This window comes from Anthonomus grandis, chromosome 4, assembly GCF_022605725.1.
Source record: "Anthonomus grandis grandis chromosome 4, icAntGran1.3, whole genome shotgun sequence".
NCBI lineage: Eukaryota > Metazoa > Arthropoda > Insecta > Coleoptera > Curculionidae > Anthonomus > Anthonomus grandis.
The window spans coordinates 8845385-8867907 of NC_065549.1; the positions used below are offsets into that span (position 1 = coordinate 8845385).

The following is a 22523-nucleotide window of genomic DNA, read 5'->3' on the forward strand; positions in this document are numbered from 1 at the left end:
TTTATTTTAAATAAATTGTTTTCTATCCCCCAAATAATTGAACACTTAACTCATTTTAAATTTAATTACATTTAATAGTGGTGGAGCACAGTGTCAAAAGCCTTTGCTTAGTCTAGAAACATTCACTGATTGAATTGAAGTTTTGTCTGATCAATTTGTATACAGCATCAGATGTACTAAGCTCCCCAAAGAAGCCAAACTGTTTTTGGGATAATATATTATTTGCTTGTAAGAAATTAATTAATTTATCTTTTAAACAATTCACAAACATCTTGGAAAAATGATGGATAACACTAATGGGAGTAATAATAACTAATATCAGTCTTATCACCTGCTTTATAAATATTGAGGTTTTAAAACTTCTAGGAACTATACCTGTTTTCAAAATTAAATTTACTATATGAGTTAATGGTCCAATAATATAGGTATGAAAATGTTTTATAAACCGTGAATTTATTTTATCAATTCCAAGGGTAGAATTATTTTTTATAGAAAATATATGTCATTCTTACAGGTGGGTTTTAAAAACATTGAAAATTTAAATTCAATATTAGGTTTCTTTATATTCTCAAGCATATTAATTCCTACATTTGTAAAATAATTATTGCAAAGGTTTTCCAAATCCGTAATTTTATTCAAGTGTTTATTCTTGTAGCAAAGGGTGTTTGAAATATTAAATTTAAAAAAAAATTCTATACCTTAGGCTCCGCCAATACCAGTCGTTAATGGAGTAGCAGAAATCGCAGAAGGTCCAATGGCTGGCGCTCCGGATATTACTGGGGCGCCTCCAACGCACCCGCCACCTCCGAATCAGTCGCAACAAGCCCCAGCCTACCCCTTGCCACAACTGAAGCAAATGCTCTCTCAACAATTGGAGTATTATTTCTCACGGTAAGAATTACTTACTCTTGGGTTTCACTGTAAGGGAAATTATTAGACAACGGGTTGGTGAGATCACAATTACAAAACTGCACTATTTTGTGTCCTTCGGCCTTTATTGAAAAACATGAAGTGTTTTTGGAATATAGTAGCTTTAATCTTTTCCTTCCTAAAGAACTTTCATCATACCATCTGTCTCTCCTTAATAGAATGATGTCAGGGACTAGTCAATATAGTCGTCGAGTCATGAAAGGCAAGTAGTAGAGTAAAGAAAGTCGTTTTTGAGAATAGAAAAGGAAAGTGGGTATAAAATCCATTGAAAATTCAGCAACATTAAAATGCACAAAAAATTACAGTTATCAATTATAAAACATAAACTAATTAATTCCATATAGTTACACTAAAATATTCGTCCAGGGTGTAAAGAGCTTTTGAGAGCAACATTTCCTTTCCAGCTTTCTTAAATCTAACCGATATATTGATCTAATTTCAAAACAAAGGTAGTTAAAGATTTCCTTACTTACATAATCCAATTACTTTTTTATGAAACTTTAAGTAAGCTTAGTACTAAAAAAGTTGTCTCTTATAAGTTCGTTTTTGTGATTTTTGATTATAGAACTTACAGTCTGCAAGATAAGTAACAAAGGAACGAAGAAGGTATAAGGAACAAAGTGTTTAGATTTTATGGTTTACAAAAAGTGGTCTGCATGACTCATGATATCCTATTCTAGACAGAAATTGCTCTTTTTTGAACTGTAAACAGTGAGTCAAGCAGATCAAACCTTGTTACATATCTTGGTAATATGGTCTTGAAATTTAAGCCCATCATCGGACCCAAAAATGTGTGAGAATGATGCCTTAGAATAAGCTCATTGTTCAATACAATATTATCCATAGAATATTTAAAACTCAACACATTTGTTTTCAAGGAATTAAAACAAATATTATTTGCATCTCACCACTCCTTAATTGTTTCAAGGTTAAATGTCATTTTGAGATCTGTCAAATTCCTCTTATGCCATAAAATGGTGGTATCAATCAATCAATCAAATTTATTCATGAAATATGTATATACAGGGTATTTTCAGTCATAAAAAGTTTTTTTTACATTACAAATTTAAAACATTTGCATACAGAGCTAAAACTAAATCACATAAAAAATATATACACTTAATTAAAAACTTAACAACTAATTAAAACTTGTTTCTGACATTTTCATTTGAGAGGGAGATATTAAGTTTAATCTGAGAAATCCGACTTATTTGTGGCACTCACTAAAGAGAGTTTTTTTAGGAGGTAGTTTTTGATTTTAGGCTTAAAAAGTTTTTCTGGCAGCCCTTTAATTTCATGTGCTAGTTTATTTATTAAAAATTGTGTAAAATATAGGGTGGAGATCTTGCATGTAATGTATGGAATTCTATTCTAAGATTTTAGTGTTATGATAGTGGATATCTGACACAAGTCCATTAAATTAATTTTTTTTTATGTACATATATCAGGCATTCATAAATAAACAGATGGCAAAGTTAGAATTGGTTGGTAGTATTGTGTTGAATGTCCCCAGGCAAGCAGGCCACATCTACATAAGGAATGAACCAATGCATGGTAAGCACTGTGTCCGAACTAGATTTCTCAACACAAAAATCGTAGAGCTTATCCTTTTTGATATTATATTGACATGAAATTTGATTTCTCGGATACTCCAGCAAAATTTCGCCCAATTTCTCTTCTTCCTTCCCTAGGTAAGGTAAAGTTTCGTATAGACCTGACGGGACGTGTCCGCGACGCGCGCGCGACGGGCCAAATTCGTGCAGTATGTACGGGCTCGAAGGAGGCGCGCGAGCCGCCTGTTGTGGGCGCGCTGCGATCCATTTTCTGTCGGTATTTCAGTCAGAAGCGCGTTGGTACAAGTTAGTACGGTTTGTGGCAGCTTCCGAGGGAGACACGTCGGAAATTAATTAAAAAAATTAAAAAGAAAATCTGTTGCGATGTGGACCGAAGACAAACAACTTGATTTGATCGATTTGTATAGGGGATTTCCAAATTTATGGGATCCAACAAATAGAGATTATTTTAAGAAGGACAAAAAGCTAGATGTATGGAAGGACATTGCCTTATCACTAGAAATTGAAAATGTTGATGATGAAATGTGCAAAAAAAAATTATCAGCCTATTATCGACGTATCGAAAGGAGAGGAAAAAATAAAAGACATCAGTTGGCACGGGAAAAGGTTGTAGTAAAAATGCAAAGTTTGTTGGAGACATTCGGGTGAAATTTTTATATTGTCCGCTAATTTGTTGAGACTTTAAATCATGCATAAGTTCTAAACCGGGACGTTTTTTTATGCAATTCAGTACACCACCATCGGCGGGGCTTTCGCTTTTGTTTCATCAAGGTATCTGCAATTACTATACAACCACTAGCGATTGCTATTAATGCTGTAGTTTCTTCGTCGTCTGACATTGTCACGAAATAAACACTAGGTACTAATCAAAGCAGAGGCTAGAATAGAACTGAGAAAAAAATATCCGACCCGCAGGTGGCGCGTGGCAGGCCCGTCGCCCCTCGCGGATAAAAAGTCGCGTAGTGGGCGCGCAGTAGGCCCGTCAGAACAAAAAGCCCGAGAAAAGCGCGCCGCAGACGCGTCGTGTGCGCGGCGCTTTAGGTCTGTACCCGGCTTAATAGAGCGACTTGGCAGGAAGAGAGTTCTTACATTTATTACTTGACATGAAATCCTTTTCAGTTCTCAATTTGGCTTTCAAAGTGGAAAAGCAACATCTGATGCTATTTCCTCTCGTGTAGAGGATATTTATTTGAGTACTAATGAAAACCTACTTTCAGCAGTAATTTTATGTGACTCATTGAAAGCATTCGACTGTGTCGATCATCATGTATTGCTCTAAAAGCTTGAGGTCTATGAGGTTTAGAGGTGTAGCTTTCAATTGGTCTTACTTGTGTGATCATCGGCAATCTGTATCCTATGGAGGAAAAACCTCTGTGTTATTGCAGAACAGTTGAGGAGGAATCAAACAAAATCAGATAAATCCGTTATAATTATAGTGTGAGTAAAAGGCTTGATATTATAGACCTGGTAGACAAGATTTTGGCCCTTATTAGTCAATTACCATATTTAAGAAACCAGGAACTATAATAAAGTTACTCATATTGTGATAAAGTATATATAATATATTACCTAACTTAACATATTAATTTGAAATTAAACGTATTATAAAAAGAAAATGAAATAAAATTAATATTTTCTTGGCTAAAAGTTTGGAAACTGAAGAAAATTATTTATATAAATTACATCAAAATCTGCTAATATTTTGTGGCATATTCCTCCGAATTTATTACTTCTCTACTTCTTCGTGGCATAGAATCGACAAGTCTTGTACAGTCTTCACTGGAAATTGCAGCCCACTCAGGCCTTGTTTGAAATTGAATGGTTTTGAATCTTCCTGTCCAAATGATCCCATAAATTCTCTATGCGATTCAGATCTGGGGACTGTGAAGGCCAATCCATTAAAGCAATGCTCTGTTCATTTAACCAGTTTTTCACAAATTGGGACTTGTGTTTAGGGTCGTTGTCTTGCTGAAACAACCATCTCAATGGCATTTCCTCCTCAGCATAAGGCAACATGTTGTTCTCCAATATGTCTTTGTATAGAAAATGGTCCATTATTCCATCAATTTTAACCAGGGGGCCAACACCTAATCGGGAGAAACAACCCCACACCATTACGCTTCCATCACCATATTTTACCATAGGCATTTGGTATTTGTGGCTGTACCGTGTACCTTTTGGTCGCCGGACATAACGTCTCCCGTCACTCCCAAATAATTGAAACTTACTTTCGTCACTAAACATTTCCTCTCTCTTCAAATTTTTTAATTTTTTTTGAAACAGTGCCTTTTAAAATGTTTAAATTTTTACTTATTTCAATTTGTTTATAACCCTTCTAGTATAGTTCAACCATTTTACTTTTTAAATCACTTGATAAGTATTTAGACTTAGGCATGATGCTTGTCTTCACTCAAACAAAATCGTACCGTTAAACAGCTTGTAGTAAACAATTATTATGATTTTATTAAACGTTTCCATACTTTTGGCCACCACTGTAGGTATTTGCATTTCTTTTAAGCTAAATAATATTATATTCTCTTCTTTTTTACTACAAAAAAGAAAAAAGTACGAGAATAGGATTTTTGTAAATTACATTACTTCATAACGATTTATTCTTTATTTTCTTAACACTAAGTAAAGAAAAATATGAATTGCAATTTTATTTTGTGGATTTATCTGGTTTTGCTTGATCGCTCCTCAGTTGTGGAGTGCCTCAGTGCTCCATCCTTGGCCCTTTCCTGTTTTTGATCTATAATGTGATTGTTTGACACAGAGGTAGTGTTGATTCTTGAACAAGTAATTAATACTGACTTACTTTCAATGAGAAATTGGTGTAATAGTAATAAACTATCTTTCAACATTCCAAAGACTACTAATATGTTAAACTTCAAATGTCTTCTACCTAACAGCTCTTTAAACCATAATCAAATACTTCCCGCTATAAGTGCTAAATTCCTGAGTCTCACTATTGATGCTAATTTTAAATTTGAGGAACACATCCAGTGTACAACCAGTTTTTGTCCAATATTTATCTTTCAGAAACTGGCTCTAAGGTTCATGTTTAATTATGTTCATTCTATGCATATTTGACAATATAAAGGTAGTTTGGTAGATTTGCAAAAATTTAGCTTAGTCCGTGGAATATTTTATTTTTGTGATAATAAAGCATAATTTGATTTGATTTGAAGGTCGTCTTCGAATCCAAAATGAAACTCAGAAGTCAGACAGTGTTTACCCCACTGTCGACTTCCTGCATGTCATGAGATCTAAGTGAAAACACCATGTTTTTGGTCTTGCTACGCTTAAGATTAAGTTTGTATAGTGTGGTTTCTCCACTCACTAGGACTTTGCATTTCTTTGATGAGAATAGCTTGGATCCATTTTCCAGTGGCTTACTGACATTCAGATCAAAAATGGTCAATGGCCTTAACCTCCGTTCCTTGTATAGTGTCAAATTATTTCTCTGTGAAGTTTTTACTTGTGTTGTGATTTAGGCTTTTGAAGTCTTATCTTGATATATATATTTGTTTGTAATTCTAGTATTATTTTTGAAAATTAATAATTTTATGGTACTTAAGATTTGTATTTTTACGTCATTATTACATGTTAACCGATTAATTTCAGTAAATAAATAATTTATTACAGGGAGAATTTAGCTAATGACACATACCTCTTGTCTCAAATGGACAACGACCAATACGTACCTATTTGGACGGTAGCGAACTTCAACCAGGTGAAAAAACTGACTAAAGATATCAAATTGATCACTGAAGTGCTCAGGGAATCGCCGAACGTGCAAGTCGACGAAGAAGGAATTAAGGTGCGACCGAATCATAAAAGGTGCATCGTGATACTCAGGGAAATACCTGATAATACTCCGTTGGAGGAAGTTAAGGTATTTTTGGACTTTGGTTTATTATTGAATGATTGAGTTCACTTTTTTCTCATTCAATTTTAGAATTTATTCTCTGGAGAGAACTGTCCTAAATTAATTTCCTGCGAGTTTGCTCACAACAGCTCATGGTACGTCACGTTCGAATCGGATGAGGATGCTCAAAGGGCCTATAGGTTTCTTAGGGAAGAAGTTAGAGAGTTTCAAGTAAGTTCAACAATCTTTTTTTTTATAGAATTTATTTTTTGAGTCTCTACCACAAACACAATTTTAAGTTGTTGTGACATGAAAAAATGACGGTGTACATTGCGTCCAAAATTGGTGCTATATGTATGATTTGGAAAACTGTTACAGAGGTTACAAATCTTTAAAATGTGCCAAAACTTTTTTGTAGAGAACATTTTATTTCTTATATTTAAAATATAAGAAATAAAATGAAAAACTATGACTCATTTTATTAGAATCCCAATAGTTAATTTTCAATTTAATACCTAAATCGCTTAGTTAATTCTTTTTAAAATACCTACTTTTGCTTACAAAATTGAACAATAATAATCATAATATAGTTCAGCAATGTCCGGGTATTTAAATACTAGAACTGGAGAGAATTTAATTTTTACATCCAAAAATGTGATATTATTAATAAAAACAATTATTAAAAAATGTTATTATTCATTATGATTTAGAAATTAAATTTAATATGATCTTTTACAATTTGAATTTTTTATGGTGTGACCTTGCTAAGTTTGCATAAAAATCATCTGTTTTGTTTTGTAACGAATTATTTGTGAAAGGGTATATAAATTATTATAAGTCTTAGATGGACAACAACATCAATAACCCAGACTATGGAAAAACAAATACTTAACAAAAGCAATCTTAAAAGAAAGGAAATATCAAAGATTGGGTTAGATGGAAATATCACTGTAGATCAAGAGAAGATTTCATTCCATTTTAAAAATCATATTGGTCAACAAATGACTAAGAAAATTAAAGTTGACCAGGAACAGTTGAGTAAATTTCTCTAGGGCTAAAGAAGGCTGTTATAAAGTTTCTTTATAAAAGTAGAAGAGCCAATTATAGACCAATATCAATTCTGAGCTGTATTAGCAAAATATTTGAAAAAGTAATTGTAAATTTTTGAAATGAGCACTCAATATTGTCTTAAGAATCAGGTTGGTTTTAGAGAGAGTGTGTCAACTGAGGATGCTTTTGCTAAATTGGTTACTAACTGATATTGACAAAGGAAAAGTCTTGAATGTTCTTGGATTTTGCCAAGGCATTTGATACCATTGACCATAATATTTTTATGGAAGTTTTGGAAAACTTTGAACTTGGAGGATCCTTAATCTTTTCAGACGTCTACATTTGTGAAAGAAAGTGCATGGCTATAAACAGAATAAAGTGAGGATATCCCAGGTTGTATAGGGATCCACCAAGGTACTGATTTAGAATGATTGTTGTTAATACTGTATATTAAAAACTTATTTCATATTAAATCGACGGGTGAAGCAAAAAAGTATGCTTGGCGGATGACACTGGAGTAACTTATATGGGCAATAATTTTGATGATATAAAAATAATAGCAGAGACAGTCATGGGTAAAGTGTTTTCCTGGCTTAGCAATAATTGCTGACAAAATCTTTTTGCCTGTTTGTTGCCACACTTTAAAGAACTTAATGTAAAGATAAACAATATAAAATTAAGAATTTTAAGAGCACATAAAACTAAATACCTGGGTGTGATGTTAGATCCAAATCTTAAATGGGATAACTGAATACAAACAAAAGAAATTAATTTCCCAAAAAAAAATATAGGTAATTACTAGTATGCATGCTTCTGGGGCAAAATGAGCAGAGCTGCCTGCATGAGCGCCATATTAAAATAAGCAGTATGGAAAAATGAAGATGATTCAATCAAATCATTCAATTCAAAACGTGTATGTCAATAATAATAAACTAGGCAAAGATACATAATTGAAATGTGATACTATTGAAACTTATTTTTTTATTTTCATCTGATTACTAGCATGTCTTATTTCCTTTGGAAGTATATTTAATTCTTTAGACAGGATAAATGAAATATGTCTTTGAGTTGCAGCAAATGAAGCCTGCAGCTTTGTTTCAAGTGAGTGATGCTTGATTGTGCTGTGGAATTTATTATTTCTAAAGCTAAATCTAATATCGTTTTTTATATACAACTGCCTTAAGTTAAGTAATTTGGCTTCTCTAAATAAGGTTTTTCAACATTATCTAAGTTAGTCTTATTGTTTGTGTTTAGTGTCAAAAAATTGGAGTCAATCCAATGTTTAATTTTTGTTATTGTCTAATTACACCTGTCAAACGCCTCAGTTCAGGTCTGATTCCTAAATAAAAGTGCAGTATTATCGGTATTAATTCAGCTTCGTAATACAATATAATAACAACTTACCACAAACAACGCCTCTTTGAGTAATTATTAATTTTATAAGAAAAAAATCAATAATAAATAAATAAATAATTAATTATTTTTGCTTCTTAGACTACTTTGGATCTCAACTTATATAAATTCTTGTGTGCATTATAAGCACCTTTTTTTTTTGACAATCTCGATCATTCGAAATAATGTGCCCAAGTCATTTTTGATAAAATACATAGAAAAATATATGCATTTTTTTATACCTACATACTTATGACTAATAAAAAAAAATAATTACCTTCTAAAAATGAGATTATCAATTACCAAGAAATGATCAGAAAATCCTTGAATGAAGCAGTAATGAGATAAACGGTGGCTTATTTGAACACCTACTGTCATACATATTATTATAGGGAATATTTCGTTATTGTATCTTTTATAATAAACAAGATATAAAGTATATTGTTTCTATTGTATATTTCTTTTCCCTGTATATCCGTTGTTATTCCGAGTTTAAAGAAGTAGACAGATTATTTATAGGCACTTGATTGCGCAACTTTTTCTCCATTTGGTTCATTCTGTAGCTTTAATGTAATCTAAACTGGACACTGTATAGGTACCTAATGCCTTCTTTTTTTCTTAAATGTATATAAAATAACCATTTTGATTCCGGCACTGTTCTCTGGCTTAACGACAGCTTTCGATTGTATTAGTTACCAAATACTGTTGCATAAGTATGGTAAGGCAGTGGAATGGTTCCGTTCATATTTGAGTGATAGAACTCAGTCTGTGTGTTTTGATGGTGCTTCTTCTACCCAGCAAACCTTGAATGATGGTTTACCTCAGTGTTCGGTTCTTGGCCCAATTTCATTTTTGTTTTATGTTAACGATTTTATGACCCTAAGGATTTCCGGGATGTTTACTCTATTCGCGGATGATGCTACTCTCCTGTCGAGTGATATGGATGAGCACATCCTGGCAAAAATTGTTAATAATGACCTAAAACTTAGTGAGACTCAAACAAACTTTGTTTTCATGTATGTCAAAAACCATATTATCTCATTTAAATGTGACTTAGGACCAGTTTACTTAGAAAACCAATTGTTAAGCACTATATCAGTTACTAAATTCTTAGGCATTCAAATAGATAATAAACGAAAATTTTAACAACATTGAACTTTTGAACCTGTTGAATAACTGGATAGAAAACTCGCATCAAACTGCTTTTCAATTAGGATAATCTTTAATGAGTTAGATAAAGGTATGACTAAACAGGCATATTTTGCGTTAATTAAATCCTATTTACGGTATGGCGTATGTTTTTGGGCTTCTTGTTCTAAACACTTAATGCATACATTATTTGTGTTGCAAAAAAGGGCAATTAGGTACATGAATAAAGCCAGAGCTACATATTCATGTAAGACTCGTTTTGTTGCTGACAAAATTTTAACATTGCCCCGTCTCTTTATACTTAAAACAGTATCTTTAATAAACAACAAATATGGTGGCAGTTTGAGTTAGGATTTGTCTTTTTACTTCACAAGGCAGACACATAGGGTGTCCATTCCCACAGATTTCTTAGCCTCATAGATTTAAAAAGGAAGTCAGGAACTTGCTTGTTGTAAGACCCTATTATGATACCTTTTAATTTATTTAGTTCCTACTGACATAAATTTGATTATGTTTTTTTTAGCTTTAGGTTTTATCAGCACTTTATATTATTTTTTTTTGTTTTATACAGCTTTGTTCACAACAACGAATGCTTGGAACAATAAAGCCTATTTTGGAATTTGATTGTTTTTAGGGTCGACCGATAATGGCTCGGATCAAAGCCAAACCGATGTGCAGACCGCCGATGGGCCCGGGGGTGGTACCGGCACCGCCGAAGAACGGGTTCCGTGCCACGCCGCCCCCACAAGCCGTCTTCGATCCGGCGAGTTTTCCACCGGGTCAACAACGATTCGTTTACGCAAACGGGGCGCCGGGACAACCGCCCGTACCCGCTGCGGCCGCCGCCGCTGCCGCCCCCCCTTACAATCAGCTGGTTTACGTGAGTATAATAATTTATTTATTTATTTATTTATGATTCTTTTTACAAACACTGAGCAGACAGTAATTACATGTAAAGGCAGCAACGAAAATTAAATTAAAACCTTAAAATACTACAAAATTAAAAGAAATAAAAATATAACATGGTTTGTAATTAAAAAAAATAGGATACCACTGTATCTATAAATCTATATTATACCTATATCTATTTTTAAGGGTCAGCCTTAGATCTGCAGAAGATTAAATAAATCCACATGAACTTGATTAAGGAACTGGTTCGTAATTGCCATCACATTATTCATTGGAGACACACTATCAGAAATAACACATAATAAATTGTGTGGGTTCCAAATCTTTAAATTGACTTTTGGTACATTTATTTTATTTTTATTTATTTATTTATTTATTTATTTCAATATACGGCAGAGCCAGTTTACAAAAACAACATAGATAATACAAAATACTAAACAATATAGCAATATAAATACAATACTAGAATTACAAAAAAAATATATATATACCAAGATAAAACCTCTGAAAAAACAGTCATCAACAGGGCTAAAAACTTAGCACTATCCAAGGAACGTAGGTTAAAGTGTAAGATTATTTATTTTTGATTTGAATGACCGTAAGCCGCCGGAAAATGGATCCAAACTATTTTCATTAAAGAAACGCAAAGTCCTAGTCAGTGGAGAAAAAAACCCATAGTTGGCCGAATGAAAGGGTAAACGAAACATAGAAGATTAACAAGAACAGGGATTACAACATTAGGGATATTAAATTGGACACTGGTAGCATTGTAGCCGATGTAATAATTACGAAAAATATTAACTTCAGCTCTATAAGCAAGGGATCTTAAGAATCTTCTTTGTACAGCCTCAAGGTGTTCAATATGAGAATCATAATAAGGGGACCAAATTACAGACGCATACTCAAGCAAGGAACGTACCAAAGAGTAATAAAGTAATTTGAAACAATAAGGTGAAAGATGTACACTATTTCTAGTGATAAAACCAAGACTACGCATACTCCTGTTAATAATATCCAAAATGTGCGGCAAAAAAGTTAGTTTGGTATCAAAAAGAACACCTAAATCTTTAACTGTATCAACTGACTTGAGTTCGTTATTGTTGATTGTGTATTGATAATTAATAATTTTATTAGAACGACCAAACGAAATACATACACACTTCTTTACATACAGTTCCAGACTATTGCTATTACACCACTCAGCAACACTATTTAAATCCAATTGAAGTAGCTCAGCATCAAGATATGACTCAATGGCTTTATACAGTTTAAAATCATCAGCAAAAGCAAGATGTTTTGAATGAAAAATTACATCACTCAAATCTCTTATGAACAAGTTAAAAAAGACCGGTCCAATATGCGAACCTTGAGGCACGCCTGAAGATACTTCAATACCATTAGAAATATAATTACTTATCCTGACCAACTGTGTGCGACCAGTCAAAAAACTGTGACAAAACTCGATGAAGTGATGCATGACTCGATGAAGTTTATAAGATCACAGTTACAATATTTAATGTTATTTATATTAAAGAACAAATATATCACCGCTTGTTTTTTTCTTCTATCCAAAAGAGATTCCATCATAAAAGTCTTAAGCATACTTGTATATGAGGTCATATAATGATATTCATAGTGCTTTCTAATATAGAGATACCTGGCAAATCTTGCGCAAGTCGCAGTCTTCACCTGATGTTATTTACGAACCTTGCCCATTTTTACAAAAATAGGATAAAACACAATAGCACAACAGAAAAATTAAAGGAAAAAAATTAGAACATATCAAAAGAACACCCCAAATTGTTATATGCTGCCTGGCCACATGTGATTTGAAATCCTACAGGAATGAATTTACATATAATAAACCAGAATGATATAAACCTTATAATACACCAAGTCATATGAAAATTCTGAACAAATTTAACGCCTTGCATTTATATTAAAATCTAGGTTCTATGAGATTTACTATTATTTGCCAGTCTGCTTGATCTAGTAATAAAACAAGCAGATATTCATTGTATATTCTACAGAAAGGTTGATAAAAAAAAGGCGAGTTGATTCTATTAAATAGAGGAACTCTACAGAAGCAGTCAGAATGTTATAGAATTTTTTAAATATCTTTGTTCCCGAGGAACAAGGTAACAGAAAGATGAAGCATTTTATACAGAATAGTAATATATTTATTACGTCAACAAAATCTTATTCAAAGCAACGACACCAACTACAAACTATCTTAAAAAAGGAAATATATAAAAATAAAATAAATAAAAGTGCCAATAATTTTCCAAAATATAAACAAAACAAATTAAAGACACTAATTTAACCGATATTTGAAACATTTTACGTATAATTAGCACCCTCCTATATTGAAAAATATGGTCAGATTAAAATTATTAATAATTACAATATAAACAGATAAATGATAATGACAAAATTTTTATGTCAATTTGACATATTTGACCAAATTATTCATAATACTTTATTACAAAGACTTGCCGGACGGAAGGTTATGGAGATCTTCTTCGGTGTCGATCCCAGTATGCCACTTTACATGGCCAACAGTCCTCCACGTATTCAGTTACCTCAGGTGTACTTAACAAAATGATTTGATGAGATTGACAGATTTCTTGAGTATTTTCGGAGAAATAAACTTTACCTTAATTATGATAAATGCGCATTTATAGTTTCACATGTAATACTAATTTATTTCAATTTGACTATTATTTTATTGGAATTCTACTTAAGAGAACCGATAAAGTGAAGGATGTGGGTGTCATATATGATCAAAAGCTAATTTCGCAGAACATATTAATTACTTAAGGATCAGGTGCAATTGAATGTTGGGCTTAACTGTAAGAAATAGTAGCCTATTAACCTCTACAAGTTCTCTAAAAGCATTATATTTTGTCTATAGTTACATAGTTACAATCAATTTCTATTTTACAAGGATTGTTGTATTTCCCTAATAAAGTCATTCTTCCATAAGGATTTAATATATTTGCATCACCAACAATGGTAAAGTTCACATTTCAAAAGATACAGAAGTAAAGCAGGGAGTGCCCCAGGGATCCATTCTTGGACCTCTCCTTTTTTATTTTATATAAATACTCTCAGCAAAGGATTTATAAATGGCCTGGTTTCACTATATGATCTATAATACTCAAATTTATTGCCATTAACTACAGGTGTGCCACAAGGGTCTATATTGGGACCACTACTTTTTTCTATTTATATGGCTGATATAAATAGAAATTCTAAATTGCAACAAAATACGCACGTTTCTCAAGTGTATATCTATCTTTTGTCATGCCTTTGTTATATTCGTAAGGAAGTTGTGGTGATCATATCATATACCAATTAATCCACGACTGATAATCCGAAAGATAGAAAGCAATATCAGACATAATGTCAATTTGGCATAAGTCTATCTCTTATTATATATATATTGTGATATCCTATTGATAGTCAATCGTTCAAGCTTTGGCTAATTAAGGATAATTAAGCATTTTTAATAATAATAATAATAATAATAATAATAATAGTGTTGTTTATTTCCTTAGTATAAAGCACATATATAAAGTTCTCTAACTGTAGAAAAAGTCATAATTACAGTTCAAAAAACAAAAAATACATATATTATTTGAAGTTTTGAATTTGTTATATTATGGTGCAAGTGATTATAAATAATATTTTTCTGATAAAATGTTGTTTGGTGAGCATCTGGCAATCAAAGGTTTCGTCTGCGGGTATTATATACCTAGACAAATCTAATTGCTTGGAAAATTGGTTTATTTTTCTATACATAAATACTTATTTCAAAAACGTAAACTCCAATCAATGTAAGGATTTTATTTTATTCAAAGATTTTATCTCTAAATTTAATATTACTAACAATCATGATGGCATAGTTTCTAATAAGAAATATCCTTGAAGCTAGAGGACTCAGTCCCGAGTTCCGAATCCCATATCGCATGAAGGCATGAAAATTGGTATAATATAAAGTTAATAGAGCTGCTTTACCACAATGCTGTAAAAGCAATTTTAATACATAGCAACTAGTTTTTAATTTATTGCAAAGAATATCTACGTGAAAATTCTACTGTAGATCATGGTCAAAAGTAATGTCTAATCGTTTAAAACTGCTTGCTGAACGTAACTCTCTTTGTGTATACTTTAAATAAAATATTAGAATCTACTGCCTGCCTACTTCTGAAAAATCAACAAAAAGTGTTTTATCCTTATTGAGGAATCACTTGTTTTTTCAGACCATAAAATGATATTATACACTGCTTCAGTCAATGCTACAATAGTCTCCAAGTTATTACCTTCAATCAAGACATTTGTATCATCTGTATAAGATAACACTTTGATGTTAGGGCCAATGCCCTTTATAAAATATACCCGGTTATAAGCATGCACCAAAAATTAAATCACGCGGGAGATCGGCAGTTCGCTTATGAGATAGGCTTATGTTTTATAACTGGGTCTTCTAATTCTTTATGTTGGTGTCACTTTTTTTTAAATTTATAACATTGTCTTGTTCCTTTTTATGACAGGGACCGTACCAGCAGCAATATCCGAACACCGCTTATGTAACGGCCTGGCCGCCGTCCGCCACGGGGTTTTTCGACATCAGCAGCGTGTTCCAAGTGAACGGACTGGCGCCCCAACAGTTCAAGCCGCAAAACAACTATCGGGGCTCCGGCCAGAACAGACCCCGGAACAAACAACGCGGCGGACAATCGCAACAGCAATCTTCGAGTAGCAACGATCAACAGGTAATTTTAATACGGCTTTCGTGTACTTAAGGATACGGTAATTGCCGTAATACGACATCGTATTGATAATGGTAATAAGATTATATGATTCGGCCTGTAATTGGGTTATTATGTAAAATACGGAACTGGATTTATGGTCATGTGAAAAAACATGGTTTTAAGTTTGTTTATTGTGAAAATCTGTAGTTAGTATGCATTTATTATAGTTCGAGTTGTTTTATTCAGAATCGAGAAATGGATTCAGGATTGGATTTTTAGCAAACGATTATTATTTTAGGACAGTTTTTTACTTTTTAAATTTTTTAATAAAATATTTATTCCGAGAAAAAACTGTACCAATATCTTTTAATAAGTTAAGGTGTAATATTTGGAAATTTAAACAACTAAAAGGCCTTTTAGTATTAAAACACTCGAACAAATATACCAAGCAATAGTGGTTTTAAATTATGGTCTCTGTATTTGTTGAGTTGCATATGACAAATATTACGACAAAATCAAAAGTTTACAAAAGTGCTTTATTAAGAATATTCATGATAAGCCAGTAATGTTTCCGACATCTGAGCTTTTTACATTAACATCTTTAGTAGATTTTGAACCGCTATACATTTTATCTGTCGTAAAATTTATTTATTCATCAGGGAAGAACGAATCATCAAAAGAGAAATCATAATTACCTAACTAGATCTAATGGTAGTGTACATTTTGACACCCTAATTCCAAATAACTCCACATATTTAAAATTTATTAACTATACAGGCATCAATCTCTACAATTTGCTACTACCGGAATTTAAAAATATAAATTATTTTAATATCTTTAACTACAAAGTCAGGGAATATATATTGGATAACACAGTAGCATTCAAAAACCAGCGAAATAGATGAAATCATCCAGCAAAATCGTCATGTCAGTGTCGTCAGCTGCAATACGCGCGTTAGTTGGAAAATGTCAAAAATATATTGAAGTGGGTGGTCTACATTTTGAGAAATTTTTGTCATTTTACGTTTTATTTTCTTTGATTGTTGTTGAAAGTCACTAGCTTTAATAAATTTTGTATTTTCATTTTTTGCGACAAACAGCATGTCAAACAAAAACAACTTAAAGGCAATTTTTTATTGTAAACTTAATAAGGGTTCTAAAAATAATTTTTGATACTAGAAAAATCAGTGGCGCAGCATTTTTTAAAATTAAAATTGTGCGAAGATGTGTGAACACGCACGCTATTGGTTGAAGTAAAATAATAATTTTTTCATAAAAATCTGTATCTTTCCTATCTATCCAAACGTTACGAAATTTCAATTAAATATCTGAAGTAATTTTGGAAAAAGTATGAAATTTAAAATATTTTAATTAAAACTTTGACACCCTGTATCTCTTTGAACCCTGCATATAACTGTTTGAACGAAGAAAAACAGAAAATTTCGTCCAAGCAGATTTCTTACAGGAAATTCATTTTCTCGAAAATCAAAGAAACGACGCTTTGCCAACAACTTTTCAAGCCCTTTTTCACGTGCCTTGACGAAGTTTTACATAATTTAATTTCTACATGTTTATCTGAATTTCCTAAAAATATATTTTTTCTGGCACAGATTGCTGAACTACACAGAACAAACGATTTTATTGCTATCTTAGAATACTGACTGAGATGGGAAAGATAAGGTTAAAAATTGAAATTCTGCACTTTTTTCAATATAACTGTTTGAACAAAGAAAAATAGAAAATTTCGCCCAGGCAATTTAATTATTAACATTAACTCTCTGTAAGAGAAAAATTAAGACCTATTTCAGGCAATTAAAAGAAATTGATGGACTAGAAAATCATAGAAAGAACGTTTTGCCAATGACTTCAAGGTGCTACTTTTTCAAATGCCTGTAGGAAATGTTACATGATTTCTTTTCTTCTATCATTTAATGATATTTTTTTTTAAATATATCGTTTCTGGCACTGTTTGCTCAACTATATAGAATAAACATCATTTTAATGCTAAGCCTTAGACTGAGATGGCGATATAGGAATAAAAAATTAACTTTTCTACTTTTTTCTCTAGGAGATGCTTAGGTGTTCAAGAATTGAGCCCTTAAATTGGTCAATACTACTCTAATGCGAATATACCGCATGGTTTTTGTTATTTTTGCATAAATTAAAAGCTTGACGAAGCTACAGGGGTCAATAGTTTATTTGCTGGCATAATCTACTAGTACATCTAAAGTATTTCAGAAAAGCGAGTCATGGCCAGATTTCTATAACATGAAGAGCATCTGCAAAAAAATTGCTGTAAGATTTTTTAATTCTTTTTTTATGGTTTATTATGATTTTTTCAAATTTTGATGCTTATATGGAGTCTTTTTACAAAATTATACAAAGTATATTCATCTTTAAATATGATGCAAAAAAAAAAAATAAAATACATATTAAAACTTTATTATTAAAATGGGTAGGAAAAATAAACGGAAATTATTTTAAAATTCGTAATTTCGACAGATAGTAAAAATAGGCATTCTTTAAAGGAAAAAAAATTCATTTAATTACATTTAAATTTTGTCGTTAAAAATAATAATTTTATTCTTGTACAATAAATTTGACATAAACAATTTTTAAATCCAGAGAGAGTTAAAATATCTACAAAAGTCAGTGTCGTGCATTTTTCTAGTTCAAGATATTGGTACGCCACTGAACTTTTAATTAAAGTAGGACTAAATCAACTCTTTACTAGTTAGTATAAATTACACTGCCAAATTACAACAAAATTGCTTAAAGAATATTAAAGATGTTCACTAAAAACCATTTTTTTAAACTGAAATTTTACCTGTCTCTCGTAAACGAAGCCGCTGCGGACATGTTTATTTGAACTTTTTGTCTTAAAATTACTCAAAGAATCGCCTGTTGAGTTTATTGTTCATACTTAATTAACATCCTGAATACACCATCGTTTTTTATATAATTTATAATGCATACATATACATTTTTGCTTTCTTCCATTTTTGCTTTCCTTAGCAAGTGAAACATTTCTTTATTCCTTCAACGTTCCTTGATTTGACATTGCTGCCAGGGTCTAAATTTTTGGATGAAAATTATCTCAATTTTACAAGGAATAAGCGGCTCCTAATAAGAGAATAAGAGTCTTTACATGGATTAAATAAGTCTCTAAATTTGTTTATTAATGATGTATTAAGCTATTTAAAAAAATACAAATGATTAAGTTTTGCTTAACAAAAACATTGAAATAGTGTGAAAATGAGTAAAATATTGAATCATCTCACTTTCATGGTTTTCTCATTTATTTTCTCTTAATTCAACTGCCTGCAAGAACTTTTAAATAATTCAAGGCGGTTAAAGAAACTATTGAGATCTTGAAAGTCTTACCAAAGTTAAGAGTTAATGGAAATGGAAAATTAAATTTGACAGTAAAAGTACATGAAAAATAGTACAATATTCTGCACTGGATGGATAAATTTGTGTTGTTTGTAATACAGGAAACAAAGTCAACAAAAAGGTAATAAACAAGCCTGGAACGAGTACAGAAATATTTCACTCACCTAGGTAAAAAAATTACTCCAACTCTCTGGAAGAAACAGGAATTACTCCAACTGCTAGGAAAAAATAAAAAAATTACTCTAAGTTTTTGAAATAGAATTATGTAATTTAGAATAAAAAGTGAGGAACGAACAAAATAAAGTTAAAAAATATTATGGAAATTACACAAGAAAATCGAGACACACGACAACTTTTTAATAAAATATTGAAAAAAAATCAAAAAAAAAATGAATAAATAGGAAAAAAGGTTCGTAAAGGAAGACTTGATGATTCAGGATCTTATTCAGTGAGATTTTCCAGATTGCAGCTTTTGAAAGTCTGGCCTCACGATGGACATTCTCGGATGTAAATAAGAAAACTATAAAACTGCCACTTTTACTTGAGATCATTTAGGTCTACATTTTCAAACTTTTAAAACTTGTTTACAAATGTTAATTTTCAACTTGAAATTTAAGGCAACTTGTGATAACCGATGACAAATAATTTCGCAAAAAAAAGTTTTAAGGAATTTGTAGCATAACAAGGCTGGAAAATAACTTATTTTTACCGAAATGTAGTCTTTTTTTTAAATTTTGCTAATAACTCTGTATATATACGATTTATGTCATCCAAATATATTTCTTAATAGTTCATTAAAATAATACTGCGTGTTCTTTATGAAAGATTTTATTTTAAATAAAAATAATATATTATAATTATGTACTCAATTACCCAGGGAAACAGACCACCCTATTCTCCATTCACTTATTAAGAACATAAATTCCCCAAAAAGCGAGAAGTGATTTAAATTGAAAAAATGAAAACCGAATAATTTAAACTATGACAACTATGACAACCCAGGTATCAATCCAAAACATTCTGTGAATCCTTTTCCTTAGCTTTCAGAAAAGCAAATCTTGGCCACTGTTTTTTTTTCTGTGGTACTTCATTGTTTAGTAGTGTAGTACATAATTTTTTTACCTTTATTAAACTGTGTCTACAAATACTATGTAACAACAACTTTTGTTACATAGTATTTGTTATGTTAATAACAATTTATTTACTATAGGGTCCCTCGCACAGTAGTAACAACGGTAGTAACAATAGTAACAGCAGCAGTAATCAGCCGCAACAGCAACAACAACAGTCTAGAGTCCCTTCCACCTCGCACCGTTCATCGTCTCCGTCTGGGCCGCAGCAGCAGCAACAGCAGCAGCAATACCATCACGGCCACCAACAACATCACCAGCAGCAACCGCAGGCCCATTACCCGAACCAGGGCAATAACGGTACGACCCCGAAGATGTCTTCCAAGATGGCGGGCAATGAGGGCGCGGCCAGACCGCCGGTGCCTGAGCCCCTCGAGTCGTATCCGCCACAACACCCGACGCATCCCGGGGCTATTTACGGCGGACCGATACTTCCTTCTTCTGGTAAGCTCATTTTTTTTTGTTGTTTTTTGCCATTCACCTTTTTCAAATAAAATTGTTTTTGTAGTATAGCTCGGTGATATACGTTTGGTGGATATACTTGATTTAAAATAATTCTTGCGTTAATGCCTGTTAAATCTGGTTATACGATATTCGTATAACCAACTGGTTGTTCGATAGTCTGGGTAGATATCGTTCCTAGAGTGATGTTTTATTTTTTTACAAATTATGAAAAAATAGCAGTATCAAAACTTTATACAAATAATAAAAAATCAGAGATTGGAGGGACACAAAGTCAATGGTCTCAGATTATGTTTATTTTTTTAAAAACTAGTACACGTATATCGCCCTAAGGCATCAGGGCGATCACAAGGGCAAAAAGGAGTCCTGTACTGTCTTGTCTGAATGATGTTTTTACCTTTGAACCGCATTTAATGTTTAACAATATGTATCATGACCTGGGGCCGTATTTTTGAAACCATTCGACTTTGATTCGCATAGGAAATTAGAGGATGTCGCACGAAAAATCGATATTCGTATTTTCGACCGCTTCGTATGCGAACTTGTTCGCATGCGGTGTCTCGAATGGGTATATACCATTCGAATTTCAAAGGTCGTGTACGATTTTCAATTTGATTCTGCCGTCTTGTTTTGATTTTAAACTAGCTTTGTTTTTGTATTTTCATAGTGTTTTTTTGTTGTTTTTTTATTGAAAAAAAAATCAATAATCAAATGGCAAGATTAAACAATCTTGTGCAAAGAAATGTCGTCAATGCACTGGAAGAGACTGAAACTCCGGCAGATAGAAGGAGTAGGATGTACTCTTGACCCATTTGAAATGTATTCAAATGTTGATGCTTACTTTAATAAATTATATAGATTAAGCAAGCCTATTACGATGGAATTAATGTGCTCTTTACGTGCTCCAGAGACTGTGTAATCTGTCCGCTACTTTATCCACAAGGCTTGTGCAGTTTTAGCTGAAAAATCTTGGGTGAATTTGCCCGACTTTAATTCCGGGTGCTCTTCCATAAATGAAATTAGTTCTTTCTTTTGCTCACTCGACACTAAACCGCAATATTTTATATTTTTTTAATGCATCTTAAAAAAAGGCAATTCGTTTTCAATTCGAAAATCCCAAGAAACGCCATGAAAAAAACCTCAAAATTCCCTGATGTTTTTAAACTTAAATTTTAGGTTAAAAAATCTTTATCGTCTTCATCCCGTTTGACATAGCCTCCAATAGCACTCGACTTTGCTACGTTGCCATTCGCATACGTACATTTCATGTTCGTATGCGAATTAAATTTCGAATGCTGTTAAAAAATGCACTTTTTAATTCGTGTGCGAATTTTGCCGCTCGACTTTGTTCGCATTGGAAGATTCTCGCATAGATTCGAAAATACGGCCCCTGGATAGCACGTAAGTTTAGCGCTTGCCTACGAACCCGATGGCCGCTGGTTTAATTTTCGACCAAGTCATATTTCACATTTTATTTTTTGCTTTATTACCGTATTACCTCATTCTGCTTGTTTTGTTTAATGTTAAACGAATAGCTTTACCGGTAAGTCGTATCTCAACATTATAATTCGTGTCTATGTTTGTTGTTTTTTATACTAGAGTTGCTTTCTACTTTTAGATCTGATGATGCCTTAGGGCGAAACACGTGTAATAGTTTTTTAAAAAATAAACGTAATCTGAGACCATTGACTTTGTGTGCCTCCTATCTCTGAATTTTTATTATTGAGAGGTCTCTTTGTGAAAAATGGACTACTTTTTTGAATTTATACAAATAAGTTTAATTGTAAAACCGTATGTATATATGTATTAGCTGATATTCCCGCCATATGTAATGCTGGCTGCCGGTGTTTGGCCGCGTGCAGATCAGTTAATGTGATTTATTCTAATCTGTATGATAAAATTGAACACT

At 32.3% G+C, this 22523-nt stretch overlaps 1 protein-coding gene across 2 annotated transcripts in view; it reads left to right on the forward strand.

The window, feature by feature from the left end:
- Positions 1–22523, forward strand: part of LOC126735750 (la-related protein Larp4B-like) — a 72729-nt gene that overhangs the window by 21554 nt on the left and 28652 nt on the right. For both annotated transcript variants that reach the window (XM_050439840.1, XM_050439839.1), the window contains exons 3-8: positions 704–891; positions 6150–6399; positions 6463–6603; positions 10598–10843; positions 15429–15650; positions 20233–20596. In XM_050439840.1, coding sequence (XP_050295797.1) covers positions 704–891; positions 6150–6399; positions 6463–6603; positions 10598–10843; positions 15429–15650; positions 20233–20596 — 1411 coding nt within the window. The remainder of the gene's footprint in view (positions 1–703; positions 892–6149; positions 6400–6462; positions 6604–10597; positions 10844–15428; positions 15651–20232; positions 20597–22523) is intronic.